At 34.4% G+C, this 24,915-nt stretch overlaps 3 protein-coding genes, 1 long non-coding RNA gene and 1 pseudogene across 20 annotated transcripts; 3 read left to right on the top strand and 2 right to left on the bottom strand.

The window, feature by feature from the left end:
• Positions 1-931: 931 nt before the first annotated feature.
• On the top strand, positions 932-8,061 carry LOC144554766 (zinc finger BED domain-containing protein DAYSLEEPER-like). Of its 9 annotated transcripts, none has more exons than XM_078303097.1 (10): positions 933-1,029; positions 1,239-1,304; positions 1,641-3,429; positions 4,129-5,709; positions 6,298-6,536; positions 6,840-7,025; positions 7,106-7,234; positions 7,321-7,448; positions 7,525-7,600; positions 7,699-8,061. In XM_078303097.1, exons 3-10 carry the CDS (start codon positions 3,267-3,269, stop codon positions 7,813-7,815), a joined length of 2,619 nt encoding a protein of 872 aa, XP_078159223.1. In that variant the 5' UTR covers positions 933-1,029; positions 1,239-1,304; positions 1,641-3,266; the 3' UTR covers positions 7,816-8,061. The 9 variants fall into 9 exon arrangements, with proteins under 9 accessions (XP_078159227.1, XP_078159223.1, XP_078159229.1 ...); XM_078303103.1 differs by having other exon boundaries at positions 1,239-1,313; positions 6,310-6,536; XM_078303095.1 differs by having other exon boundaries at positions 1,239-1,313.
• On the top strand, positions 1,658-2,956 carry LOC144553884 (zinc finger BED domain-containing protein RICESLEEPER 4-like). The gene is made up of 2 exons (XM_078302069.1): positions 1,658-1,866; positions 1,984-2,956. The coding sequence occupies exons 1-2, from the start codon at positions 1,658-1,660 to the stop codon at positions 2,954-2,956; spliced, it is 1,182 nt and encodes a 393-aa protein (XP_078158195.1).
• A 642-nt stretch (positions 8,062-8,703) lies between the features above and the next one.
• On the bottom strand, positions 8,704-10,682 carry LOC144554635 (BTB/POZ and MATH domain-containing protein 1 pseudogene; annotated as a pseudogene). The gene is made up of 2 exons (XR_013511675.1): positions 10,443-10,682; positions 8,704-10,177 (listed from the first exon to the last, which is right to left on the bottom strand). The product of XR_013511675.1 is annotated as a BTB/POZ and MATH domain-containing protein 1 pseudogene (transcript).
• Positions 10,683-11,379: 697 nt separating this feature from the next.
• Positions 11,380-15,862, bottom strand: LOC144554636 (histone-lysine N-methyltransferase ATX4-like). 8 transcript variants are annotated; one of them, XM_078302950.1, is made up of 11 exons: positions 15,371-15,862; positions 15,138-15,208; positions 13,917-14,041; positions 13,616-13,761; positions 13,172-13,276; positions 12,907-12,971; positions 12,601-12,817; positions 12,161-12,246; positions 11,992-12,058; positions 11,773-11,870; positions 11,380-11,678 (listed from the first exon to the last, which is right to left on the bottom strand). In XM_078302950.1, the coding sequence occupies exons 1-10, from the start codon at positions 15,422-15,424 to the stop codon at positions 11,820-11,822; spliced, it is 987 nt and encodes a 328-aa protein (XP_078159076.1). In that variant the 5' UTR covers positions 15,425-15,862; the 3' UTR covers positions 11,380-11,678; positions 11,773-11,819. The 8 variants fall into 8 exon arrangements, 7 of the variants coding, with proteins under 7 accessions (XP_078159076.1, XP_078159080.1, XP_078159077.1 ...); XR_013511676.1 differs by having other exon boundaries at positions 11,391-11,678; positions 11,992-12,066; positions 15,371-15,859; XM_078302949.1 differs by having other exon boundaries at positions 11,392-11,678; positions 11,992-12,066; positions 12,161-12,238; positions 12,592-12,817; positions 15,371-15,860.
• A 4,308-nt stretch (positions 15,863-20,170) lies between these two features.
• Positions 20,171-23,092, top strand: LOC144554657 (uncharacterized). Its single transcript, XR_013511693.1, has 2 exons — positions 20,171-21,078; positions 21,686-23,092. It is a non-coding gene; the product is annotated as an uncharacterized LOC144554657 (long non-coding RNA).
• Positions 23,093-24,915: the final 1,823 nt, after the last annotated feature.

The following is a 24,915-nucleotide window of genomic DNA, read 5'->3' as shown; positions in this document are numbered from 1 at the left end:
TCTTTTCTATTGAACTAATTTTGAATTTATAAATTTTTATTTTACCCTTTATTAAGTATATTAAAAGTATGCACCATGTGTAAAATGTTCATTTATTTAATATATCAGTTTTGTGAGGGCAAATAATTCATTTTTCTATTTGTAATGCACACAATGATATTTAACCAAACTTTTATGTGTTTGTCAAAACAAAAACAAAAATCATGTTTAATTCCCTCACAAATTGGTTAATTAGAATGTCGAACATTCACACCAGTTACATACTTTTTAATCTTTTAATAATTGGGCGGTAGAATAGTAATTAAAGCATCCACTGAGAAAATGAATAAAGTTATTTGTTAATTGAGATGTACTTTCATATATTTTACTGCAATTTTTATTTTAACCTTCAGTTTTTAAGAACTAGTTTTTATCTAATAAAATAAGAAATTTAAATAAGATTCTTTATAGACATTAAATGAAAATTAATAGACTATTTCTATCTTTCTTATATATGAAAAAAAAAATAGTTCCTGTTGTGGAGTTCTGACACAAAATCTGTGTGTGTCTTCAATTGTCACCGACCCGTTTCTTAGTACAAAATGAGCATACGCCACAGAAAAACAGAGAAAGAGAGAAGGAGAGAATGCTATTCAATTGAGTGCGCATCCCCTGAGATATCTCATATTTTGCGTGACCTACGTGTCCGGTGCCTATTCGGGGATAGCGCAGAGGACCAGTATTGTTTGAGATTTGAGATTCGTCCAGAACGTTTTTTAACGGTTGAGATTTTCCAAAAAGTCACGCAAAATATGAGATATCTCAGAGGATGCGATTTCTACTAAATTGACAAAAGGGCTCTCCTTTGCCACGTAGATCTCTCACCTGGTTTGTTTTCTCCACTAGTTTTTACCTTATCTTTTTTCTTCACTTACCTATTATCTTACTTGTACATCACTGATATTTTCTTTGAATTAAACATAATATTATGAAATAACAGAGTATGTGAAATTTTCAATCACAGAGAGGTTAACAGTTCATCTACAACAAGTAAGATATTTCTCTCTTTTTCTTTTTAATGCTTACAGAACTGCCAAGATCTCTCTTCAATCAACTCTGTTGTTATCATCCAGCTGCAATTTCGCTTAAGCTTGCCTTCAGCTAATTGAAAAACTCAGTAATTTTTTTAAACAAGTTTGTAAAATTTAATGACTTTTTATTTCTGTTGTTCTTAATATGCCTTTTTCCTTGTGATACAGATCTATGCCCTTTTGCATCAGCATAGATCTGAGGATCAGATAACATTCACAGTACAAATCCGAAGCGTACGTCCAGTAACTTTTTTTTTTCTTTTTCTAGTTTATACTGATAATTTGATTCCATGATATGAATTGTAGTAAAGAAAGTTAGATCTAGTGATCAAGAAATATATGGTGCTTTCCAATCTTCTCTGCATGCAAATTAATGTCTAGATGATAATAAAAGTGTATTTTGGCATATTAAATTAAACCAAATGTGATTCGGTCACTCATTCATAAAGTTATGTAGTATGTGTGGTTCAGTTTGGTATTTTTTTAATTAGGTTACTGGAATGGATCTGGCATCACTGATAAGACTAATTTAAGTAGCTAGTATTTTGATGCACATCACTTATGAAACAGGTGGAAATTCCATTATCATGTCAAACATTGTGCAAAATGAGATTTCTGATAGTAGGTTGAAGAAAGGAAAAGAGAAGGTTGAAGGGGGGCCATCAAAGAAAAGGTCTAAAGTTTGGGATGATTTTGTTGAGGAGGAACAGCCTGATGGTAGTAAAAAGGCAAAATGTTTACATTGTGGAGATCTTGTATGTTGCGACACTAAGAAACATGGAACAAATACTATGCGGTGACATCTTAACCTTCACAATAGTGCGAGAGAGAGTAAGAAAAGGCAATTCAGTGGCATGAACCGCCGAAACAAGGATGCAAGAACTACTCTACTATCTTACTCTTCCGGAAACAGAGAGAACCATTTTGGATATGGCCAGCAAAGGTACACAGAGCCTACTGACTACCAAGAGAATAATTTTGAATATGATCCGCAAAAGAACCGAGAACTTTTTGTGAGAATGGTAATTGATAACAAAAGCATGTTGGAACATGTGGAGAATCCTTTTCTGGAAGAGTTTGCAAGGTACCTTCAGCCATTGTATTGCCATGTAACTCGAAGGGCTGTTGAGGAAGACTGCCTCACCTTTTATAAAAATGAGAAAGCCAAGTTGAAAGATGAAATCACCAAGCTAACTTCTAGGGTCAGCCTTAGTGTGGAATCGTGCTATAATCCTAAATTATCACGCCAGAGTTCTTCGAGTTATTGCATTGCAGCACATTTTATCAATAAAGATTTCAAATTGGTCAAAAGAATAATTGGGATTGAGGAGTTCATGTGCTACCAACTATTTGATGCTGAGAGAATCCTGAATGATTGGGGACTTGGTAAAAAAGCTTTTGCATTTACTACAAAATATGATGTTTTCATTGAAAGTGCCAAGAAGTTGAATGTGGAGTGCATTCTGAAGTGTTTTCGTTCAATAGCTGATGTATTCTTTCAAATTGAATATCCTGCAATTTTAAGTATTGAAAGAATGATGAAGGACCTGAATGAATTTCCAGAAAAAATGTGCTATTTCAACCAAATTGCATCGGAACATAATCTTCCTACTAAATTAGAGTTCCTGCTTACTAACGAAGGAGTACTGGGCCCTTATTTCAATATTTTAAAAGATGCTTGTACCTATAAAAATGTTTTTTGCCCACTAAATGACATGGAAGGAGGATGGAGCGAAGTGGAGGAAGTTGTTCATCTTCTAAATTCAATAAATGATGTGATTGTGAGGCTCTCTTCCCTTGAATTTCCCACATCAAATTTGCTTCTAAATTTTGTTTTTGAAATCAGAGATATCCTATCAGAGGCCTCTCCTGTTTTTCCTGGATAATTATTTGGCTAGAAGTGATAATAAAATAGTGCTCGTTGCTTCCTTGTTGGATCCTCGATTCAAATTAAGATTCTTAGAACGATGCATTGGAAAGATCATTGCTAACATAGAAGATTTTCATAAATCCTTATTAAGTTTGTACAATAAATATCAAAGTGAGAGCACAGACATATCCAGATTTGACTGTTTATCTCAAATACCAGAGCTGAATAAGTATTTGGAAAGAAGTTTGGTGGAAGATGGAAATGAGAATTTTGATGTGTTGGGTTGGTGGAAGAATAATAAATCAGAATACCCAGTTCTTTCTAGGATGGCACGTGATTTTCTTGCTGTTCCCATTTCTTCCTCGCTTAATTCAGGCACAGAACCTGTGAAAGAAATTATGAATGAGGTCTTTGTTTCTACAGTCGATAAAGGGATGTCGAAGGTCTTGATTTTCTGCAACAATTGGTTGAGATCTGGTCATAGTGCTGGTATGTCATCCATATATATACCTTCTTTTATAAATGTTGATTTGATATTTACTCAATTTACTTGTGATTATGATATCTACAAAATTTTCACACCCAAATATTAGCTTCTATTAATAAGTTCTTCATATTAGTAAGTACTTGTTTATTTGACACCTGCTATAGCCAATAACAGTTCCTGTAGATTATTTTGGCTCATGAATTTTCTTCTTTCCTTCATGAGTCTCTGATAAAATAAAATATCCTCAGTAATCCATTTTTCTCTTAGATAGTTGATAAATAGCACTTTGTTTTTCTCAGATCTTAAAATTCTGAGCTTGTTTAAAGCACATTGAAGTCGATTTTCAAATTTTATTAGGGCTTCATATATTGAGTAATCTACTTTTCTGTTGTGTTATACCAAAATTATTGTTTTCTGTTGCACTTTTCCTTTACCAGCAGAAAGAGTTTTTCATTAAAATAGATTGCGCAGATAGCGAGCAAAGAAAACAATATATGAATATAATCATAATTCATATACTACAAATTTTAAACTGGTTTCTTATAAGAATTCCTTATATAAGAGCCATATATCATTATCATTATTATGTCCTTTGAATACATTTTTTTTTTCTGGAATTTAAAATGAAATACACACAGTTCTTTTCAGGAACTTGAAATAAACAGAATTAAACACTAATATATATTATTTGTGATGTGAAGCAGGTAAGTTTGTGGCAGGCATAGAAAATATTATGGAGAAGAAGCATATTAATCAAGCTTGCCCTGAACGCTCGAATAATGGTAACAGTTGTGTGTATGATCAGATAAAATCCCAAGAGTTGCTTGCTAAGCTGGTAATCTCAAGTGAACTTCCATTCCATTTTGTGAAGAGTACTTCCTTCATAGAATGGGCAAAAAACCTTCAGCCATTGTACACTTCAGTTGATCTGGCTACTATTAAGACACTGTGCCTAGGTTTCTATCAAATAGAGAGACAAAGGTTACCACATCTCTACAAAGACCCTTGTGTAAGAGTTTGCTTTAGTGCTCATATCTGTGGAGTAGCCGACAACAAGTATATTTGTGTTACAGCACACTACATTGATGATTATTTTAATTTTGTCAGAAGAATAATCGGTGTAAAGATCATACACAATTGGGACTTTCCTGTGATAACAGCACAATTAGATAGATGCATAGCCAATTGGGAGATTCCTAAAAAGAAGAAGGTACTGGCATTCACAACTGCAATAACTTACAATGATTATAATGAGAAACTTTTTGATTTGTTTAGTTGTGGTGTTGGAGGCATCAAGTTGCATTGCATTGTCCAGGGGTTCAATGAAATGTTTAACATTATATCGGATGGACTGCATGAAGTATTTGAATCTATCACAAAGATGATAAACTTCTTGGCTGAAGATCCTAACGCGATGCATATTATTAATGAACTTGATATTGGATTCAAAATTAGTTCCCCAAAATCACATCTTCAACTTTATGATGACAGAAGTTGGGACTCTACATTGAACATGTTATCTGATGCAATTGCATACAAAGATGTTTTTAATGCATATAAATATTATGATGAGAGCTTCCCTTTATGTGGAAATTGGAATGAAGTGGAAAGTGTTGTCAAACTTTTAAAACCAATTTATGAAGCAGTTATCATTCTCTCTTCATCTCAATATCCCACGTCGAACTTGTTTTTGAAAATTATTTTTGAACTCCGTGATGTGCTACCACATGTTGTTTTCAATAAAGATACTGTGTACAATAGAGGATATTTCTTAGATCTCTTGTTAAATGTTTTAGATAATTATTTGAAGGATTGCAATAGTATTATGCTAGTTGCCTCTCTATTGGATCCCCGATTCAAGTTAACCTACTTGGAACGTTGTTATGCAGAACACATCTCTGACAGAGAGGAAATTAATAAATGTATCCGTAACCTGTGCATTGAGTTTGAAATTGAGATTAGGAAAGAGGATTCCATTGAACATAATCTGGGAATGTTAGAGCTTGAGAGATATTTGCAAGAAGGCCCTATGGAGGTCAGAGAGGATAATTTTGATGTTTTGAGATGGTGGAAGGATAACCAATCAAATTATCCCATTCTTTCAAGGATAGCACGTGATAATCTTGCTATCCCTGTTTCTTCAGTACCCCCTGAGTTTGCTTTTTATACTTCTAGAGGGAATAAAAATTTTAGGTTCGTAAAGCTTGAGAATCAATTGGGTCCAAGGACAATGGAAGCTTTGGTGTGCTCTTATAATTGGCTGTCAGCAGCAAGCAGTATTGGTAAGCAACCTCCATCCTGTTGTGCTTATATACTGTAACTTTTATAGAACTTTCCTGAGAAAAATACCAGCACAGCTTCTTTGAACAGAAGGAAAACTTTTCAGCATTTAACAAGATTTAAAATTATTCATGTACTTTGAATGTGCTGGGCATAACTTTCTAATTTTCATTTCTAAAAGATGGTTTTCTTGGATAACTATTTTCATCTTTATTCAAATAGGAAGTGGTTCCAACCCAAATGAAAAAGACTTTGCTTACCTTTCAGATACTGAATTTTCTAATATATTTTACTGATTCTGAAAGGAAAAAAAATTGAAAAAAACATTTTCTAACTGATACTTAGACTTATATTGATATCCTAACTGTGGGCCAGAGGCTACAAACCAATGATGCATGATTAAAAAGGTTTGGTCTGTAGTTGGGTTCCTACAATGGATATATGAATCATGTAGTTTCCTTGCTTGATCCCGATTAGTTGATTATGTCACTGTACAAAAAAATTACAGAACAAAATTTTTTCTTAATGCAATAATCTTTCATCTAGTTTAGTTGATTATTGTTAATTTTCTTATGAGGAATTAAAACAAGGGAAATGTGTAGGAAAGGGGGCAGCAATTGACTTGGTAGAGAAGCACATTCCACCATCATACAAATGCCCATTACGAGCCTATGAGGCCTGGTCCCTAAGTTTTCTTGAGAATATTTGGAGTGGAAGGATGTCAGAAGAAATAGTAGCTATAGGTGGTGCCAGATTGACTGTTGAGAAAATGCAGTGTCTCATCAAACAAACTGACGAGGGTGGACCTCACAAATGGATTCCTGATGATGTACGTTTGGTTTTTGTACAATGTGTATCCACCGTGCTCCCTGTTTTTAATTTTCCTTGATTTATGTTATGTTTTTGGATTTACCAATTGTATTATTCTGGGCCAGTTGAACCAAATTGTGCCCCTTATTATTTAAGCATAATTCAAACATGGATAGTTGTATAGTTAAATGCTTAATTGCACTTCATACCAAATGGTGGCAATAGGTGCTGCTAAGCACAATATTTGCAATATTCTAGTATTCCCTCTCTCAAACTTCAATTATCAGATTTCACTCTAACTATGAATGGATAAATTTTGCAGGTTATCAACTGCTATATTGATATCATGAATAATAAAGGAAGTATATCAGGTAAAATCCTGATACTTAGCACATTCGATAGTCAGCTATTGCAGTTATGGGGATCATCAATGGATACAAGAGAAAAAAATTGTGAACGCAAGTCTAACATTGTTGAGAAAGGCAACAGTTTCCTTCAAAATGAATTGGTAATTTTCATTAATATATGAGCTGTGTACATTACAACTTTTACTTCTTATTTGTTCGAACTTGCAATCATAATTTGTAGGTTTTCATGCCAATCCACATACAAAACCATTGGTTTGTCGGGGTTTTAAATGCTTCAAAGAAGGAATTTCAGCTTTTAAATTCCTTGAACTCAGTGGGGGGACCTTATGAAGAAACAACTCATACGCTGGTATTTCTTTTCTCAAATAAGTATTGCTCGCATATTCTATTAATTATAGCATGTTATGATTAACATATTTACATTTTGCCATTCAGAGATTAGGAATTCAAGTGTGTATTGATGCTGCACTTGACTCCCAACATGCTTTACAAGGATGGCGACCAGACAATGTCCTCAATTGGCCTATATTGCCTATTTCGAATTTACCACAACAAGAGGACAGGTATGATTGCATCATTTTTCATTTGATTTCTGTAGAAATTATTTCATTTGATTGAGTATCCCAGTTGGTGTTTTAGATGTTCTTGTGGTCTATTTGCACTCAAATACATGCAATTATGGGATGGATCAAAGCTTGCTTGTGACTTCACACAGGTGTGTAATTATTCTTTAGAATGGTTTATCTTTCAATTAGCATAGAAAAAATAAATTACTGTTCAATGTACTCATATATGATCTATTCAACTTGGCAGGATGACATTCACTTGTTTAGGAAACAACTAGTTGGTGAGCTAATATTTTCAGAGCTCAATGAGATGAAGAATACTCAAAATGAAATTAAGAAGACTAGAGAAGAATTTTTGTTTTAAATAGTTGAGTTTTCTGGTGCTGGTCTGCACAGACCGTGCCTATTATATTTCATGCAAGAGACCATGTAAGGTCTGGATGTGATTATGTGATTTAGACTCCGGGGCTGGTTTGGGGTAGCTATATAAGTCATGAAAATTAATATAAAGTTCTCATGATCTCTTTTTCCGTAGGCTTGTAATATGTTCCATGATGTATATCTATTTGGAACTTGTGTATGTCCTTTAATGCACCTATGATTTCAAAATTTCAGTTATGTATATAGAAACTTAGTTAAATTTGTTGTTATTTTTTTTTAATTATATAGTATAGTCCGTCATAAAACATTAAATGTTCCTTTGTAGTCTAGTGGTTATAATTTTATTTTGTTGATTTACGAACTTTGATTCAAATCTCAACTATCACATATTGTTCATTTTAAATTCCAATCCCCTATTAAGTTTCTCCCGTTGCCTCTGGAGCGAAAGAGGAGAAGAGATCGAGCTGAGAAAGGACCATGTTCGAACTTAGGATAAAAAAACCGTAATGAAAGACAATTCAAATAATTTTGCCTACATATTGCAAACTAGTATTTTAAAATTTAGCCGCATATGAAGTGCCTTGGAAATAAAAAAGTTGAGATGAAATACTAACCTTAAGAAGACAGACCTTTTTACCAGAAAAGAAAAAGGAGTGCATCACAATTTATCGTCTAATTAATTTCTAAACTACAAGTTTAATAAATAATTATCATCCGATCAATCCATTAATTCAAACAAATTAATAATCAGACCATTATACACCGATCAAGTCGTTTATCCTGGAAGTTCAAAAATAGGCAATGTTCAATCTCTCTGCTTAATTTTTAATTTATTTTGAAACAAACATAATAAATACATAATAAAGTTCAAAGAAGGACAACTCACGTTAATATTTTTTGTAGGGTAAAAAATGAATATACAAACAAAAATGATTAAATCCGAGGACATGCTATTGTATAAAACCATGACCAAGCCACCTTTTCTAATCAAAAGCCCAGTATAATTATACAAAAACTAGTAGGTTCCAATAAAAAGAAAAGTCATGCAAAAATATTCAATTACTTCTATAAATACTAAATCTGCCAACTATTTTAGAATTCAATTACATTCAACAAAAACAAAATTAAAAACTGCAAGGGAAGGTAACTACTAACTAGGAAACTATCACTTTCTTTTTTTAACCTCGTTTCCCAAGTAGTTCTTTCAAAATTAACGGATCATTCTTAACTAGATAGTGAAACTCTTCCGCTGCTACCTCTCCAATACTGTCAGAAGATAATATAAACTTCAAGCATATTGGTTTGAGATGATTGCAACTGTGCCTCCCAGCTAAAGACAACAAGGACACAGCATTGCAACTGTCAATACTGCCACACAACATCTCCTCGCATATTATCTTTAATCTCTCCAAACCATATCTATCGGCTGCAACCAATAGATGCTGAGACAGTAATTTAGTGTCATGTTTCTCGTCGCTTTCTTTTGTCTCTTCAAATTCAGGAAATGAATCATTATATATGAAGTGAAGCAGAGCTTTGAATACTGGAGCTTCCATTTCTTCAACTTTAATTGTTGTGTCTAATTTTTCCTTCATGGGACCGAAAAATTGTGCCAAAAAGACTGGAGATCTCGCCGCGAGAATGCACTTGTGAGCAGCAAAAGTTTGTCCATCCACTTCAAATGTCACATCAGCTCCATTTCCATTCTCCAAAAAATGCCCGAGTTGTTGTTGTATGTTACTAGGCGGAACAACAATATTTGCAGTTGGTTCCACCGGAAAAGCTTTAAAGACAGTAACGACACTTTTAATTACAAAACAATCATCCTTGATATTTGACTCCAACTGTGCTCTTTTACAGAATGATTTAAAGCCCCAACCTTGATTCGAGTTTTTGAAATTACTAATGTCGGTCGTTTTGCTCAAGGGCAAAGCACATCCACTTTGGTCTAGGATAGTAAAATTAGCTTGTGCCTTTACGGGTTCTGATTTGCTTTTGAGGTTAAGATATATCGATATGTCATCAACTTCTGCCTGATTGCAACCATTCGGGTAGTACTGGATACTCCAATCATACCCACCAACAGCGAAAATAGTCGACTGAATAACATTCCCTTTGCCAATATCCTTATCTAAGGAGTACCCCATAATCTTAAACATATGCGATACTGTCATTTTTTCCATTGGTCTTGTACAACATATGGTTTCTACTTTACCAACAGGATTCTGTGTAGATGACATGGAGGTTTAGGAAGGACAATGCTTCTTGTAGAAAAGCTGATATGTTAATAGTGGAATCTAACAAAGATGATATGTGATGAACTTTTTCAGTGTTCTACCATCAACCTATACAATCAAATATAAGAAAAAATTAAACGAAACTACAAAGAACTCAACAAAGTTAATTGTACCCTTACGAGACAATTCAACTGAAATCTAAAACCCCGCTACGAAGGAATCACACATGATAAACAATATTAATTAACTAAATATTCTATGTTAACTTTCCTAGTAGATGGATGCACTTTGAAATTTAATAAATTGTTAAATTAATTGAATAGTAGTAAATAGTATTATAATTGAAAAACAAATTGGAGAGAAGTTTTGTTACCTTCTTTCAAATGAAAAGGGTAGAGACAGCAACTGCAAGTCTACAACGATGAAAAATCAGATCCTACACATACTTTCGATATTGATGAAGGGTAAGTTTAGGTTTTGGTTATTCTGATTTGGGTTGTCGGAGATGAGAAAGAGGCCACCGGGTACCGATCTGGACAAGTGGATAGAGAGAGAGAGGCAAAGAGAGGGAGGCCGCGGATTGAGATGAGAAAGAGAGAGAGGAGGAGGAGACGCGGCTCGTGGGGAGGATTTGCGAGAGAGAGGGACCCGCGCCTCAGTGGGAGAGTGAGCAGAGGAAGCAAGGTACGTGTTGGGGGTGGGTGGTGGGCCGTGGGGAGGTACCTGATTCAATACAATTGAAACGGACGGCCCAGATTTACTCTCAGCCGGTTTCTCGGGATAGTGGGGGATTATTTGTGATTCGAGATTCGTGCAAGTTAAAAAGAACAATTTTAGGCCGTCTAATTCAATTGTACTCAGTCCGGTAACCTGAGAGGATGTGAATTCGTGGGGGCGGTGGGGTCTGATTAATATGTACAACCCCTAACTATAGACGGATGAGATTAAATCAAATAATAATCAATCAATCAATCAATGATGAGTTAAAGATAGAATTTGACCGTCTGACTCATTTACAAAATTATAATGTATAAGATTACTTGAATTCTTTCATTAATTGCTACGAGGCAAATTTTTTTATTTTGGAGGGACTACTACAATATTTTTTTGAACAAATATGAAACTTTCTGCATATACAGATAAAGTATGAAAGAAACCATTCAATCACAAATATCTCCGTTCCTCCATCTTCAACACACAACATAGCATCATGGTTGAAGAAAAGAAATGAAAGAATGATATCTTTGTTCTATCAATTTTCACTTTTCAGACAAAGCGCTTACAATTACCTTACGCAAACAACCATGATGGAACAATGAAGTCACAATGAAGTCACATGAATGGATTCAATGCTTACAATTACCTTACGCAAACAACCATTCATGTGACTTCTAATTTTCAATTAGAAGTCACATGAATGGATTCAATGCTTAAAAAGAATGGAACAATGAAAACCAAAATGGCCCTTTAAGCAAAAGAGGAGAAGATGAAGGGGATATTGTGGACACAGTTAAAAGAGTCAAGCCATGTATTCCCGGCAGTTCGACGCTTGGCAGAGGCAATGACTCCACTTTCATCAGACTCATCAGTGTTGAAATTGTAATCAAATCTGCAAGCACAAAAAAGGTTTACATGTCAGTAAAATATCGAGAAATAGTTTGATGCTATGCAAAATAAAAAATTATGGCACATGTGATACATACATCAGCTCTTGACCAGTAGGAATGTCCTCTTTGGCTATGAACCTGATTCAATCTGTCTCGTGCAATGTCACAATCCTTGCGTAGCAGTTAGGCTGACACTGCACAAAGTACCAATAATTACAAGTTTTTATCAGTTTCAAGAATTAAAATAATTGAGAACTGGGTATCAAGTTCAAACACACAGTAGATGAAAAACAGAAGGTACGAGCATTAGTATACCGAGTGATTGATGAGCCGTGCTATGGTTCCTTTTCTGGTAGCGTCAAGTACAAACTCCTCACTGATTCTAAAGAACTGCAGAAAAATTTAATAAAAATCCTATATCAACCAAAATTGGAATTAAAAATAACAAAAGAAGCAAAATGAAGCAAGAGAATGTGTAACTCACATAACAATCTTCATTCTCCGCCCGATAGCACGCCTCTCTAGCATCACTAACACTGCACCAAATTCGCTCACCATGATACTAATTATCTAGAATAAATAAACACAACATGTTTATAAAATTTGGAACAAATTAACTTCCATAAGGGCACCCTATCCAAAACCCAATTTTAGCTAAAAGCTCAGATGAAGAAACTCTGGTGGGCTCAAGGCAAATAAAAGAAGGCATCATGTCCAAGAAACACCAATCTGATCATATAAATCATGATTTAGATGGCACAACTAACTCAGACAGTACCTCATCTCAAATCCTAACCTCCACACATCAACAAATTTTGGATTCTAAAGTGCCCATAACTACTTTGTTTATGGCAAAATAACACATTCTCACCACAAGCAATAGAAAAGATTTCCTAAAAGCCTGCCAAAAAAAACAAAAGTTACCTTTCTGTTTGTCGTTTGGTAAACATGGCATCTGGCACAAGCTTCCTCAGAACTTGAAAATGCTAAATCCGTCTCAGGACAGCTTGTGCTTTGGTTCTCAGTGTCCCTCTTGACAAGCCTCGAACAGCTCGGCCTCACATTATTTCTCTGTGCTCTCATGCTTGAGAAAACTATTTCTTCTGTGCACAGAACCAATGCATTGCTCTTGTTAACATCTCTGCAAACGAATACACACGTCAGCCCAAAAAATGTTTGGCAAAAAGCGATAATAAACCAATGAAAATGAAAAAAATATAAAGAATATACCCATGATTAGGACAGTAAGAATCAAAGCGTGATATCTGCTTGCCATGGCTCACGTAGGTGTGTAACTGCAACCAAAATATAAGCCATGTGAAAAGGTGATTTGAACAAAAAGGAGAACATCAATCGTGTTATTTTTTTCATGAACAATCCAAACATTTTGACAATCAAATGTTCCATAAAGTATTGATAGTCCATACCAGTCTCAAACAACTACTTGTACACTGGTGACTTAAAATTAAAAAATGAAACAAAACTCTTAAGATACCTTCATGTGATATCCAGCCCTTGATGCGCACATCGCATGATAGTAACTGTTACACTTGCAACATTTTGTGCGCACGCCATGGACTTGCTCACATATCACACATTTCTACAAACAAGAACCCAAGTACATTTCAGTGTGTTATATAAGAAAAATATAAGAATAGAGATTATATGGTACTGGTCACAATAGGTTTATTGGTTTTCTATTTCTTGTGTCCCTCACAGTGCTCCATATCAGCTCAATAACCCAAAAAAGATTCAGAAGCTCCATATAATTGTAAAAAAGGAACTTCATGTTCACGGCAGAGAGGTACGTATCAATAACCAGTATAACCTACACAATATCCAGATAATGACCACTCTCTCACAAAAATGGAAATTAACAACAAAAAAAAAAACTAAAAAAAATGGAAATAATGAAGTACTTAATTAAAAAAATAGCAACCTTCTTGAAAGAGTCTAAAGGCACACTTAGTACCCCGACATCAAGCTCCATGCCATCAGGATCAAGAAAAGTCATTTTGGGCTGAAACCATGTGCATGTCCCGTGCACCCAAAAATCACCCACATCAGTTCTCTTAAGCGCACCTCCTGTTATATTATTATAAACTATTATGCAATCACATATTTCATACCTAAGCTTGTACATGAATGATTATTAATACAAAATGTTGATAACATATGGACTTCAATCACTCAAACTCCCTTGTTGTAACAAGAACATAAATTATTATTTTTTGAAGTACCTTTGATGGGGCATAGATAGCAGTTTCTCTTCACCTGAGATTCCTCACAAGCTCTACAAGCCCAAGATGAAAGGTCGTTCACATCTCTTGCACCATAGCATTCCTGATGCACAGCCACTTGGCATCTGAAATTTACAGCAAAAATAATAAAATAGTATGCAATTACACTATTTTTTATATGCCCTCAAAATAACATGTTCTACACCATAAGCCTCAGAAATGTGCATTTGCTCTAAACTAATATATGGCCAAAACTTATCTTCCTATACCAGAATCACAGCTTGGCCAGGTTTCAGCATGATACAAAAACCAGCATGGCTTCAATCAGATCAGGATCTGCACACAGGCTTATCTAGTAACATGGGTTCCATATATTAGCAAATGCAGGTGTGAAACTATGATCTCCTAGTTGTCAACCTAACACCTCACCACTTGGGACAGTAGACATTCATTGCTTGGTTTTAGAATGGACAGAATTTTTCTATTTGTGAATGAATGACATCATCCTGGTGGCACAGTGAGTAGTTTATAGGGAGATCAAACATACTCAATGAAACAAACATACAACTAAGCTTCAAGTAACTAATTTTGAAGCTCAATCAACCCTCAAATGTAAAACCTTTTTCGGCTTGGCCACCTACTCAGGCTAAACAAAATGTATTTTTCAGTTAAGAATATTCCTAGCATGATTATACTTCTGTTTTATGTATTTATATCATTAGTGTTTACAAGCTTGTGGGGACTAAAACATTAAGCAGAAACCCCATTTTGACGATTCAAAAATTCTACCCTAATGTAACAGGCTAACTCCTGATGTGGATGGCTCAGGACAAACCATAAAGCACCCTATACCTCTAATTTTGGTTAGCTCATATGAAGAAAATCTCAAGTCTGGAGCACTCCAAACAAAAACAATAAGGCACTGAACCCAAGGAACCAACTCGGATGGTTTATATCAAATAAAACATGATTGGGATATTACACCAATAATTAAGATAGGCAACCTGTCCTCCTAAACCCTAGTCTGGATGTTGCTCAAATCCTCTTCTCGACTCAATTGAAACAATTTTTGGCTTCCCAAATTCCTTAATCTTCACTCAACTGAAACAACTTTTGGCTTCCAAAATACCCATAAATATTAATTGTCAAACAATACACACTCAACACAAACATTTGAAAAGAACTTTAGGTGGTCTGCCAAAAAATTAAACAAGTGAGTACCTTTCTGTTTCTCTTTTGGTAAGCACGGCAGCTGGCACAACAGCTATCCTTGGTGCACTGCCACTTGGCATCTGAAAAAAAAAATACATTAGATTCAAAACAAACAAATTAAATTATAGGAATTTTGAACATGCACCAAAAATCACCTACTTTGATCAATTTTATCGCAACTTAATTTTGCGCAAACGATTCCACTACCTTATTAAGATATAATAAAACTGGTGAAAACTTACCTCAGTCTCAGTTTTCAGTACCGCAATAGCCACATCTATTTTTGCAATACTCATATAATGCGGTGAGAGATTTATTTTAAGCCTTCTCTCTAATATTTTTCATACTTGTTTGATTTGGCAATGGATGAACAAAAAGACGCTGGCTCCCTTGTGTCTTATATAGTACTTATGTGACTGCCTAAGAGATTAATCTAAAACCCTAAGTTTGACGGTTCAGATCAAATAAGCATAATCAGAAAGACTCTAAGCAAATGACTAGGTACCTTTTCCAAATTCTAGAAGGGACGACGGCTCAAACCAATGGGCAGCTCTAAACAACTGGCAGACATACCCTCTGAAAAACCCTAGCTAGTTTGGATGGCTCAGATTAATTATTTCCTGATCTAAAACGTCTTACGAATATTTTATTTCCAAAAGTAGTCATACCAATGGTAATTCTAGGAAAATGATGTGTAACTGTCACAATAACAAATTAATATTCACATTTGGGGAAAGTTCTTACTTAGAAAGCAGTAAATCTGCATTATTCCCTTCTTTGAACACAGAGAATGACTCATATTTTCCAATGGATCCACCGATCTCCAAGTTAAAAATTTCAACATGAGTACCAAAAATACCAATCTTTTTTCCTGCCTTAGTTTGGCTGCATCCCAACCTACACCTTTCCTATTTCAGCATGAACATATAATATCTTCCTTGAGCATCCGAGTTCTTTTCTTCGACTCTTTGAGAATATAAATTTTAACTTGAGCATTATTCCTTCAGCATTAAACTATTAGTTATTCAGATTTCAGTAAACTATTTTGTCTTGTTTGTTTTATATAAATGAGTTAATATCATATACAAAATCGGATTCACAAAAATATATTTTCTAGATACCTCTAATCAATGGCAACTTGCACACAATAGGTCAGAGTATTTTACTATAACAATAAAACTGCTAAGGATTGCTACAATTCGCGGGTCTAGCAAACCTTCAAACTAAAAATGTCCTGAATGGGTACAAATATGATGTACAGATAAGGTTTAAGATAAAGCATACCATTTTAATTCCTGGAGCACCATTTTTACTTCTAGATCTAAATAATTGACTCCAGTAATCCCCAAATTAAACCCATACAACCTCTGCGGCATCAATTCCAGTCTTAGCTGACTTGACTTCTACACTGATAGGGTTTACAATTCTTTATCTCGGTACAATCTTCAGTATGGCCTTGGGATTAAAAGGGAACTGGGGTTTAATGGGAATTCGTATCCCCTCAGGTTACCCGACTGAGTAGAATTAAATCGGACGGTCTGAAAATGGATTGGCACAAATCTCAAAGCACAAATAATCCTGCCCCCTGTCATCCCGAATCCCGACCGGATGAGAGTAAATCTGAACCGTCCGATTCAATGGTGTTGATGCAGGTACCTGGGAGGATACGGATCAGTTTAATGGGAGATGGCGATACTAATATTGAAAAGGCAAGAGAGGAGATAGTGGCAGTGTCGACATTTTTGTCGGAGAACGATTCCCCTCACTTTACGGTTTGAGATTAAATCTCATCAGCTTTGTGATTCGGGCTACCGTACTTAGAGATTCGTGCCACGTTAAAAACAACGGTCCGGATCCACTAACGGAGAGGATCCACTAACTTTATTGAAGTAGCAGAGTTTATGGGGAAGTTTTATTTGCTCTCTCGCATTATTAAAACGAAATAACATTAATATGTGACCATTGATAAATTTGACATCACTCCGTCTTAAGATGCGTTCCGTATTTGTGACCATTGATATTTAATTAAGTTTACAATATTTATAATTATATTATCATTTATTATATTTTCTGTTTGATTACTAAAATAAAAACATGACGTAGAGCGATTGATGCCCTGGGATTTGATCGTTGTCTCGTCATAAAAAAAAATTGACCAAAAAGGTCAAAATAATTATATCATACGACTAATCAAACGTATCTAACTATTTTTTTCGAACTTTAAGTTAGTATATTTGAATTTTTTTAGAAAAATGCTAAAAAGTATGAACAAATTGTAAAATAAAGTTAAACAAAGAGAGAAATCTAGTCATGTCTAGTGTGACGTAATCAAGTCAGTTTGTGTGTCATGTCATTTTAATTAAAGAGAAATACATTAAGTGACACAATAGTCATGACACATAATCGATATACGTGACGTGACGTAATAAATTATGACCAAATCAATATGACATGACTAATTTCTTTACTATGTTCAATTTAATTTTTCTTTTACTATTTATCTTTAATTAGATAGCTTTTCTATTATAATTTCTCCTTGTTTACTTTAAATAAATTTGATGTGCTTAAAGTACGACGTAAATCTTTAAAGAAAAATAATTATCTTTTATCGATAAGATTTTATTTAATACAAATTCTGTTCTATAAAAATTGACTAATTTAAAAAAAAAAAAATCGAAATGAAGTCCAAGCCAAACTCTTACGTATTCCGAATTAAAAAATTAATCAAAATAATTGACGAGGTCTAAAACTTATGATTTATATATAATACAAATATATCCAGAATAGTTTTATTTTGCTGTAGTTAGAGGCGTTCAAACAGTTCGGTTTGTTTGTTTCAACCAATCCGAAAAAATTTAGTTTAAATGGTTCGGTTTTTCGGTTTAATTAATCGTTTTTTAGATTCTTAAATTATTTCGATTTAAATGGATCAATTCGGTTTATTTTTTCCAAAACAATTAAACCAAACTAATTACCAAATTATAATGGTTCAAGTATAATTTATATTTTGTTTAGTTCAATCATCGTTGCTTTTCTTTTATTTTGGTTTAAGTATTTTAATATCTACATATTTCATATGAAATTAAACGATGTGCGTAAGATTATCTTGATAGTTATTTTTATGAAATTCTTATGCATTGGTGTATGTAATAAGTTTTTAAAATTTACTTTCTTATTTAGTTGAACTGAATGAATTGATTTAATCCGGTTTAAATAGTTCAGTTGTTATTCGATTGACAATTTTAATTCGGTTGATTCAATTATATTTTTGAAAACAAAAAAAAATCTTAGTTTGACTATTTTACTTTCGTTTCAATCGAACTGACCATTTGAACACCCCTTGCTGTAGTGCATTAGAAATATATTAAAATTGAGAATCTTTAAGATTTAATTTCCAAATAATTTGAAATAAATCATAGATCTCGTAAATAATTTGAAAAGGAATTAACAAATCCACTTAATTTCTTTATTCATTCAAAGGTGCGGAAAATGAATAATTTATTAATAATTTGCAAAATCTTATTCCGTTGTTCCTATGAAATTCTTTTTGTAAGTAAGATATAATTAAAAGAATCAAATTCTTATTCCGTTGTTCCTATTCGTTGACTGGGTGAGTAAATTGCCAATCGAATACTTATCACTTACCAGTGATTCAATTGGCAATTTCCTATTCGTTGGTATTTCGTTGACTTTTCATTATTTTAATTATAGTAAAACTTAGGAGCAAAATGCTAATATTGAAAGCAATCTCATAATATCATAATATACAAGGTAAGGTCTTATAGGGACGCAGATAAAAACTTGTTCTAAAGAGAATTAAATATAAGATTTAAAGGTAGAATGGGAGAGGTCCGATATCTGATCAAATTTGTTTTTGTATCAAGATTCGTACTTATTTAATCTGTGTGAATTTTGAAATTAACTATCCGTACTATTTTTGATGCAAAGCAAACTGAATTTGGTATCATTTTCTTATCTATCAGACACCCCATCACGTGAGCCGCATCTTCTCATATCTATTAGACACACCATGCCTATGAAGCACAGGGCCCTTTAAGATTAGTGTGGATCTCAATTGGACGGTCCAGATCTATTAACGGACGTTCTGTTAATGCAGAGGATACAAATTCCCATCATCTGCGTACTCTTTATCATTGAATAGATACTGGGTTTTTGGGCTTCTGGGCCCATCTGTATCTCTGGTGTCCCAAAATCCAACAGCGCCCGGTAATTTATAAAGCCCAATAAATTGCATCCTCATACCAATTATTCAGACTAGCCCATTTAAAAGTAAATAATTGCACTTTCAAGCCGGAAAGAAACTCGCAAGCCAATATTTTTAGCCCATTTAAAAGCCGATAATTGCACTTCCATTTATAATGACGTAAGCCAATATTTTTAGCAATTTGTTTTTTTTGAGAATTAGAAAATGAAACCGACCCTGCTATTCATGCCAATCACGCCAAAACAGCCTGTCTTTTTTTATTTTGAATTAGAAAAGAATCTGTCGGTCCAACCTTTATCAGTGTATATCCTCGAGATATCTCTTATTTTTGCGTGACCGACGTGTCCGGTGCCTATTCGGGGATAGCTTAGGGGGCCAGTATTATTTGAACTTGGAGATTCGTGCAGAAGTATTTGAACGGTTCAGATTTTCGTAAAAGTCACTCAAAATTTGAGATATCTCAGAGGATGTGAATTCAACCTTTATACGGACAAAAGGGGATAAGAAGAAGAAATATCACGTGGCGCTTCCAATCAAAATTAGACGCGTGGATAAATCTGGTCCGTCCAAGATGAAACCGATTTAGGGATTCATATCCTCTGCATTAACCCACCATTTAAGTTTCGATCTGATCCGTTCGTTTCGTTTTAACACGAATCGTAGAGGAACAGTCATCGATCGAATTGGTCCGATTTCCCATTGGACGGTTCGGAGCTAAACTCAAACCGAATATTAATGCAGAGAATACGGACTCGGCTTAGGGTTTACTAAAATCGAAGAAACTCCTATGAACCGACCAAGACTATGTTACTATAAATCCATCAACCCAAGAGAGACCAAGAGCGGCTCTTCTCCTCTCCCTGAAAACCACGAAAGTCCCCCAAAATCGGTTCTAAAATTAGGGTTTATGAGGCCGAAATTAGTGTAGAGGGAGATCTATTTAAGCTGTTGCTGCGCGTTTGAAGGTTAGATCCGGCGCTGATCTGAAAAATTGCGGCGAGACATTCAAAATCAGTTTCAGATATGGTATCGAGTCAGATCGATCTTATCAAATAAATCTACCTACTGTTATTGCCCCGATTTCGCGATTTCGAACATGGTGTTTATTCGATTGACGGATGACTTGTTTGAAGAAACGAAGCTGTTTGATTCATCTCCCATAAGATCATGGTTAACGCCCTTCTCCTCGACATGAAAACCATGATCTTGTGCAAGGGCCAGCTATCTTCGGCGGTACTTCCGAGTAGCTCTACATGCATAGTTTGTTGACTGATGGATCTCATCATATCTTGATTCCCTCAGCCAAGTGGCAGCCTAGATCGATGAGTCTGAGATCATGTTTGGCTCTATCACCTGGAAGGTTTTGGTAAGTGTGTAACAAGTATTTTGTTACAGTTGTAAGCTTTCTGGTATGATATCTTGTATATATTTTGTACCTAGAGGCCTTTGCCATGTTGGGTGCGCTCGCATGGCAGGTCAACCATAGTAATAAAAAAGATATTTTTGTTTGAGGGAGATCGCATGGGGAAGTGTTTTTTACCCCCAGGTTCTCCCTCTTGTTGTGTGTTTGTGTGTGAGTGTGCGTCTCTCTCTCTCTCTCTCTGTACACCCCTTTTTCTCGTTACATTTTCTCTACAGAGTACCTAATTGCAACATAACTTGTTCCGTAACTTGCATTCATGATGGAAGCCATGCAATTGAAGCTTGGTGAACTACTAATTTGAGGTATATCTGAAAATTCACTCTTTTTAATTAATCTAATGAATTGAATGTCCAATAAGTTGCTGGTAATGAACCTTAGTATGACAATGTTACAAAAATAAAAGCATTGCATCCAGGTGAATGATTTATAACAAATGACAAATTAAATTTAAGTCGAGTATAGCAACGATATTATATATCGTAAGCTCGCATGCAGGAAGTCTGAAAAAAATAATTAAAACTTCTATGTTTTCCTTGCAATGTGCAATCTGGTATATTTGTTGTCTGAATTGAATTATTCAAAGCTCAATGCATGCAATAGAAGTCTGGTAATAATTAATATTATTATCTGAGATGTACAATCTTCCACTGATAAAATTTATCATGTCTGAAGTGATTCTAGTTCTTGTGGCAGTGAGAAGTTAATCTCATAGATTAACATTATGAAAATTCAATTTGTTCAGATTAGTAAATTATTTGTTATGCCATTTCATTGAAATTGAGATTTTTATAATTTTTTGATTTGATAGTTATATGCAATTTGTTTGTTGAGTTATTGTAATTAGTTGCAGTTATCCATTTTTTGTTTCATGAAAGTAGTATGAATTTTTTTGTACATGTATTTCTTTAGATATTGATGGGCAACATTTCAATATCTTCTGCAAGATCCAGCTATTTTTGGTGGTACTTCTGAGTTCAGCTCTACTTCAATAGTTTGTTGACTGATGGATCTTATCATATCTTGATTCCCTCAGCCAAGTGGCAGCCGAGATCGATGAGTCTTGAGATAATGTTTGGTTCTATCACCTAGAAGGTTTTGGTAAGTTTAACAAGTATTTTGTTACAGTTGTAAGCTTTCTGATCTGATGTATTGTATATATTTTGTACCTAGAGGCCTTTGCCATGTTGGGTGCGCTCGCATGGCAGGTCAACCATAGTAATAAAAAATATATTTTTGTTTGAGGGAGATTGCATGGGGAAGTTTTTTTTTACCCCCCAGGTTCTCCCTCTTGTTGTGTGTTTGTGTGCCTCTCTCTCTTTCTCTGTACACCCCTTTTCTCGTTACATTTTCTCTACAGAGTACCTGATAGCAACATAACTTGCTCTGTAACTTGCATTGATGATGGAAGCCATGCAATTGAAGCTTAGTGAACTACTAATTTGAGGTATATCTGAAAGTTCACTCTGTTTAATTAATCTAATGAATTGAATGTCCAATTTGCTGGTAATGAACCTATGTATGTTACAAAAATAAAAGCATTGCATCCAGGCGAATGATTTTTGACAAATTAAATTTAAATTGAGTATAGCAAAGATCACTTGTATATTGTAAGCTCAATACATGCAGGAAGAAGTCTGAAAAAATTAATAATACCTTTTAAAATGTAGGACCTCACTATGCTTTCCTTGAAATGTGCATACCTCTCAAGAATCTGGTATTTTTGTTGTCTGAAATGAATTATTCAAAGCTCAATGCATGCAATAGAAGTCTGGTAATAATAAATACTATTATCGAAGATGTACAATCTTTGGCAGATGATTGCCATATTATGTGTACGCCTCTCTTTTAAATCTGATAAAATTTATCATGTCTGATGGGAATTCTAGTTCTTGTGACAATGAGAAGTTATCTCATAGATTTTTATGCCATTTCATTGAACTTTGAGATTTTTATAGTTTTTTAATTGATAGTTATATGCAATTTGTTTGTCGAGTTATTGTAATTAGTTGCAGTTATCCATTTTTTGTTTGATGAAAGTAGTTTGAATTTTTTTGTACTTGTATTTCTTTAGATATTGATGGCAAAATTTCCACTGCATACATTTTTATTCCTGTTGATGATATCGGACAGGTTGATCATTTGTTGGGTACATGGACAGGGGTGGCGTTTCTTCTGTAGGTTCTAGTTTGTATGTTGAGACTTCATTAGAGGGTCATACTCATGTTTATATCAGGTTATTGAGCTATTGAAATGCTGTTTTTAATTTCGTCATTCTGTAAACACTTGTATATTTGTTATTTTGCCAACTTAGTTTTTGCAGTGGTGTCATCTGGTTTTACCTAACACAACTTGTTGACTGGATATTAAGTTTTAACTTGAGAGTGTCTTGTTCATAATTTTTGCAAAAAGCTTTCACTTATCAAGGCATATGTATGAATTGATAACACTTGAGAACACATGGTGTTATTTATAGTTTCAGTAATATGGTGATTGTGGACATTGTGTTGTTAGTTAGAATGATCTTCATATATTAGAATTGAAAGCTTTTTTTTTTTGTGCAAATTTTTTTGAAATATTAATGTGGTCTTGGCTCCTTAATGAAGAAAACATATGCTATAAACTACCTTTTGAAATGGGTCTTTAGCTCAAAAGTATTTGGACAGAGCCCCTGAATTTTCAGGGGGATGATGGTTCGAATCCATCAAGATCCTTAATTACTAATGGAGCACTAACTCAAGATCAGTCAACAGCCAGTCAACTCAGTCAAAGTTAGTTAGTATAGGCTGGTTAGATGTTTAGTTAGTTCTGTTGAGATAGTCAGTTATAACAGATGTCTCTATGTACTTTATGTTATTCATCTCTCCCTATAAATAAAGGGAATACATGTACAATTGAGAACTGAGAAAGAAATAAAAGATTTCATTTCCATTTCTATCTATCTCTACTCTATCTCTCTCTTTAATTACAGATGGAACTACTAATAAAAGGGGAATCGTAAGTTAATGTAATGTTTAGTTTAGATATTAGTTTATACGATAGGTTTATCGTTAGTGCCTCAAACCTTAATTTTGTAAAAAAAAATTGGAAATTATTTGTTTATATTGGCTTTAATCTTTTATGTAATATTATTCTAATGAAGATTACTGCTGTTTCATAACATTACTGGGCATTTGCAAATTGTTTCTTGTGTTATTGCTATTAAGCAGGTTGATAGTTTCAAGAGATTTGATTCTTAAGCTGTGCTGTGCCAAATATATGATTAGAATTCGGTGGTTATATATATTCACAACAACATTTGTACGCTAAAGAATTTCTGAACAAGTAATTGTGGTACATCATACACAGGCCAACTCCTGACCCTACAGTCATTTTTTAAGTGTATTAATTAGTACAAATTCATATGTTGTGTGTTAATATCGTAATGAATTTACTGTCATTTACAGGAAAAAGAAACTAGTAAGGATGAAAGAACAGTGAAAAATGACAAACAAAAGACCTGCTAGTGGATGTTCTATTTGATTACGGAGTAGGTCTGATGCCCATCGGACCTACTTTTGGGTCCAATGAGCTCCATGACTGTCCGATCGGACTTTAAGATCTGTGTGCACGAAAATTGAAGCAGACATGCACAAATTTTGAAGTGGAATGCACGAATCATAAAGCAAATTGGACAGTTGTTGAACCCATTGAACCAAAGCAGGTCTGATGGACATTGGACCTACTCTCAAGTTGTTCTATTTTACCTGGAGACCAGCAAAACAGCAAAGGCTCTAGTGTGGTGGATTATACTGATGGCGGCATATTTACAGTGGTCTTGAGGTATTTCTTTAATTTTTTTTATAAATTGATGTCTTAATAATTTATAATATTCCCTTTCATTTCTTGAAAGTAATTCTTATATTTAATCGAACCAGCGCCTCAAGCCTCTACTGATTCTATTCGTCCTTAATTAGTGATTGGAGGGGTATGATAATTTGCTACCATGGTGAGAAACATTTTTGTCCACCTCTTTGGGACCTGTCTCAAGTTGGGGGGTGGGGTGTTGTTGTTTCTCCTCTAAATTGTGCACCTGTTGGAGATACTGGGCTGATTCTGGTAATCTGTTATAGAGAGTTTAATACTAATTATTATTTTTAAAA

This window comes from Carex rostrata, chromosome 5 (genome assembly GCF_964058835.1).
Source record: "Carex rostrata chromosome 5, lpCarRost1.2, whole genome shotgun sequence".
Classification (NCBI taxonomy): Eukaryota; Viridiplantae; Streptophyta; class Magnoliopsida; order Poales; family Cyperaceae; genus Carex; species Carex rostrata.
This window is presented reverse-complemented; position numbering and strand designations above follow the sequence as displayed.

Bases quoted from the DNA above. Each gene is read 5' to 3' on its own strand.
- LOC144553884 (XM_078302069.1), top strand. From the start codon at position 1,658: ATGTCAAACATTGTGCAAAATGAGATTTCTGATAGTAGGTTGAAGAAA. The intron at 1,867-1,983 runs GTGACATCTTAA...TTCCGGAAACAG, and splicing joins CATGGAACAAATACTATGCG to AGAGAACCATTTTGGATATG.
- LOC144554766 (XM_078303101.1), top strand. From the start codon at position 3,267: ATGGCACGTGATTTTCTTGCTGTTCCCATTTCTTCCTCGCTTAATTCA. The intron at 3,430-4,128 runs GTATGTCATCCA...TGTGATGTGAAG, and splicing joins GAGATCTGGTCATAGTGCTG to CAGGTAAGTTTGTGGCAGGC. The intron at 7,601-7,698 runs GTGTGTAATTAT...TCAACTTGGCAG, and splicing joins TTGCTTGTGACTTCACACAG to GATGACATTCACTTGTTTAG.
- LOC144554636 (XM_078302949.1), bottom strand. From the start codon at position 15,424: ATGAGTATTGCAAAAATAGATGTGGCTATTGCGGTACTGAAAACTGAG. The intron at 13,277-13,615 runs GTTGCTATTTTT...TCTTGTTTGTAG, and splicing joins CTTTAGACTCTTTCAAGAAG to AAATGTGTGATATGTGAGCA. The intron at 12,972-13,171 runs GTATCTTAAGAG...TTTTGGTTGCAG, and splicing joins GGGCTGGATATCACATGAAG to TTACACACCTACGTGAGCCA.